At 46.5% G+C, this 2,675-nt stretch overlaps 1 protein-coding gene across 2 annotated transcripts; it reads right to left on the minus strand.

The window, feature by feature from the left end:
- Nucleotides 1–388: 388 nt before the first annotated feature.
- On the minus strand, nucleotides 389–2,232 carry ASB12 (ankyrin repeat and SOCS box containing 12). 2 transcript variants are annotated; one of them, XM_054716204.1, is made up of 3 exons: nucleotides 2,190–2,232; nucleotides 1,033–1,882; nucleotides 389–634 (listed from the first exon to the last, which is right to left on the minus strand). In XM_054716204.1, the coding sequence occupies exons 2-3, from the start codon at nucleotides 1,826–1,828 to the stop codon at nucleotides 501–503; spliced, it is 930 nt and encodes a 309-aa protein (XP_054572179.1). In that variant the 5' UTR covers nucleotides 1,829–1,882; nucleotides 2,190–2,232; the 3' UTR covers nucleotides 389–500. The 2 variants fall into 2 exon arrangements, with proteins under 2 accessions (XP_054572179.1, XP_008159173.2); XM_008160951.3 differs by lacking the exon at nucleotides 2,190–2,232 and having other exon boundaries at nucleotides 1,033–1,908.
- Between the last annotated feature and the right edge of the window lie 443 nt (nucleotides 2,233–2,675).

The following is a 2,675-nucleotide window of genomic DNA, read 5'->3' on the forward strand; positions in this document are numbered from 1 at the left end:
TCTTCTTGGTCACTTCACTCAAAATAATAAGGAATTGGGTGACAGCCCCTAAAAAGGTGCCTTGCAGCAGCCAGAGAAATGGAGGCAGGTACAGGGTTGAGCAAGGTAATGCTACCCTTCCACTTAGTTTAATTCTTCAGGACCTTGCTTCTAGAACAACACGACTCCAAATTCTCTCAAGAATTTTGGTGGACAAGTGTGGGCCATTGAGTTATTTTTTCATTTTTTATCTTACAGTGGTCAGAACTCATGCCTGTCAAATGCCAGACCATTACCATCCTTCCTCATGGCCAACCAGACCACTAACCCCCAATCAACAACCCCCCCCGCCCCTTACACACACACAACAGACACCAGAATTTATTTTGTAAATTATTTTATTGTGGAGGATAATACAAGAAAGCAGCTCCAAGTGAGTGGGAGGAGCTGTAGTGCCCTTCAGTTATCTGGGTCCTCAGTATGTTTTGGGGGTATCATGGGTTTCTGGATAGGTTGCAAGATTACAATTGGTGTTTGAGGTAGCTAATCAACACAGGAGGAATATTCAGCTGGTCAATGGCTTGTGGCTTGTTGACCTGGCGCAAAGCTCTGCGGATAACTAAACGGGCCTGCGATAGTAGTGTTCGTGGAGTGGCTGCAGCAAGGAGAAACAGGTCATGAGAAGCAATCCTCAGGGCAATTCTCCCTCCAAAGGCTACATTCACACTGCCCTTGCTTCTGTAGCCCTAAATGCTCTCTTCTTTTTAAGAAATGTCCCCCACCCTCCTTTCAATGTACAATAGCAATAGGGATCCACTGAGGACTAAAGAGGGCAGTGCCAAAACAAGATATCAGGTTACTGCTATCTTTCTACCTTTTCTTAGTGATCTTGTCCCTAACAAGGAATATGTAACCGCTTCTCCACTGGGGCTCCAGTAGAGGAGGAAGATGGTGTTTTCTGCAATTCATTTCAGAATGATTGGTTTGGGGATAATTTGGGGCCCTGAGACCGTCACACCAGAACGCTATAGGACTGACCTGCTTGACACTCACCTCTGGCCTGTAGCAGTAATATGGTGCCTTTATCATTTTTCCAGTCCAGGTCCAGGGGGACAGATGGAAGGTAGATGTTCGCACCAAAATCAATTAACAGCTGAATGTACTCGGGATCACAATTATGGTGGAGGCAGATTTCAAGGAGGGTGCGTGGCTGTGGGACACGAGCTAATAGGTGCTGGTCGGTACAGTTGTAGTCAGGATCTGCCCCATAGAGCAAAAGCAGGCGGAAACAGTCAAGGTGCCCATAGACTGCAGCCAAAAAAAGGGGACCAGAAAATGAAGTTATGTTTGACACCCAGACTGGTAGTTTAACCTTGACATTTGGATCTGCACCATGGCCTAGGAGTTCCTGCAGGATGGCAACAGCACCATCACGTGCGGCTGTGAGTATGGGAGAGCAGTTGTTGTAGACACTTCCACTAGGACAGGCGCCAGCTTCCAAAAGCTCATGCACGCAATCCAGATGGCCATGGCTGACAGCGGTAAAAAGTGGTGTCTGTGCCTTGATGTCCAAGCTATCAACGTCAGCACCATGGGCCAGGAGTACCTGCAAACAACTAAGGTGGCCATAAGCAGCAGCCAAGCGCAGGGGTGTCCCAGGAACACCCCAGCCACTCCTACTGTTGATGAAACGTTTGTAACACTCTTGGCGCAAAAGCTGGTCCAAGGTATAGGAGTCATTTTTGTGTACTGCTTCACGGAGAGCCTGCTTCTCCCTTGTATTTGTGTCCTCTTCCTCCTTGTCAGGCTGCAAGAGGGAGAAGATTTTGCTGATGTCCATGAAGTTCATGTTGGCTTATTAGAGCAGAACCATTCTCATTATGAGGAGGAGAATATGCCAGATCTGTGGATGCCAAAAATGGGAAAGAGTCTGACAATCCCCATCAAAAGCCTGGATACCAGCCCTTGCCCCCCACCTTCACCATCAGGCTCTTCACTTATGGGTCCCCTGCTTATAACACCTACTCCACCCTATTTCAGGGCACGGAGATGGCTGCCAAGACATCAGATATTTTCACAGCTTGGTGTCTTTGCCTTTGCTGTTCTGCCTGCCCTTCAAATTCCTACTTCTGGGAAGCCCTCCCTAATCAGCTCCTCTGCTCAGGGTTTCCAAAGGATCATAAGTAGACTTCAACTATGAACTTTCTCACCACATTTCCACTTATCTGTGCTTCATTACTGTGTAAACTCCAGGTTGAGGACCCCTGTATTCATCTTGTATTCCTCCACTTCTAGTAGAACGTACATCATGGCTGGGAATTTGGTAGATGCATCTTCCTTAGTTTAAAATGTGGGAACTAATGATGTGGCCTTGGTCTGGCAGTTGCTAGGCCAACAGAATGGTGCTTTGTGATGTTAAGCTCTCATCCCTGAGCATTCTTATATCAATTATATTCCTTAGCCTTGTAGATAAAGGTCAACCTCTTCAAAGTCCCTCAGACTCATGCCCCATGCTTCAGACAACAAAGTTACTTAGGAAATAGATAGAGTGACATTCAATGATTAAATAAAGAGGTGGCATTACAAGGAGTACACTTCAAGTAAAATTAAGTCAAAGGGATGCCAGGAAATAGTTGAAGTTTCCAGGGCAAGTCCTATTCTCTGGTGACAACTGGATTCTGCCTCAGGATTACTTC

This window comes from Eptesicus fuscus, chromosome 1, assembly GCF_027574615.1.
Source record: "Eptesicus fuscus isolate TK198812 chromosome 1, DD_ASM_mEF_20220401, whole genome shotgun sequence".
Lineage (NCBI taxonomy): Eukaryota > Metazoa > Chordata > Mammalia > Chiroptera > Vespertilionidae > Eptesicus > Eptesicus fuscus.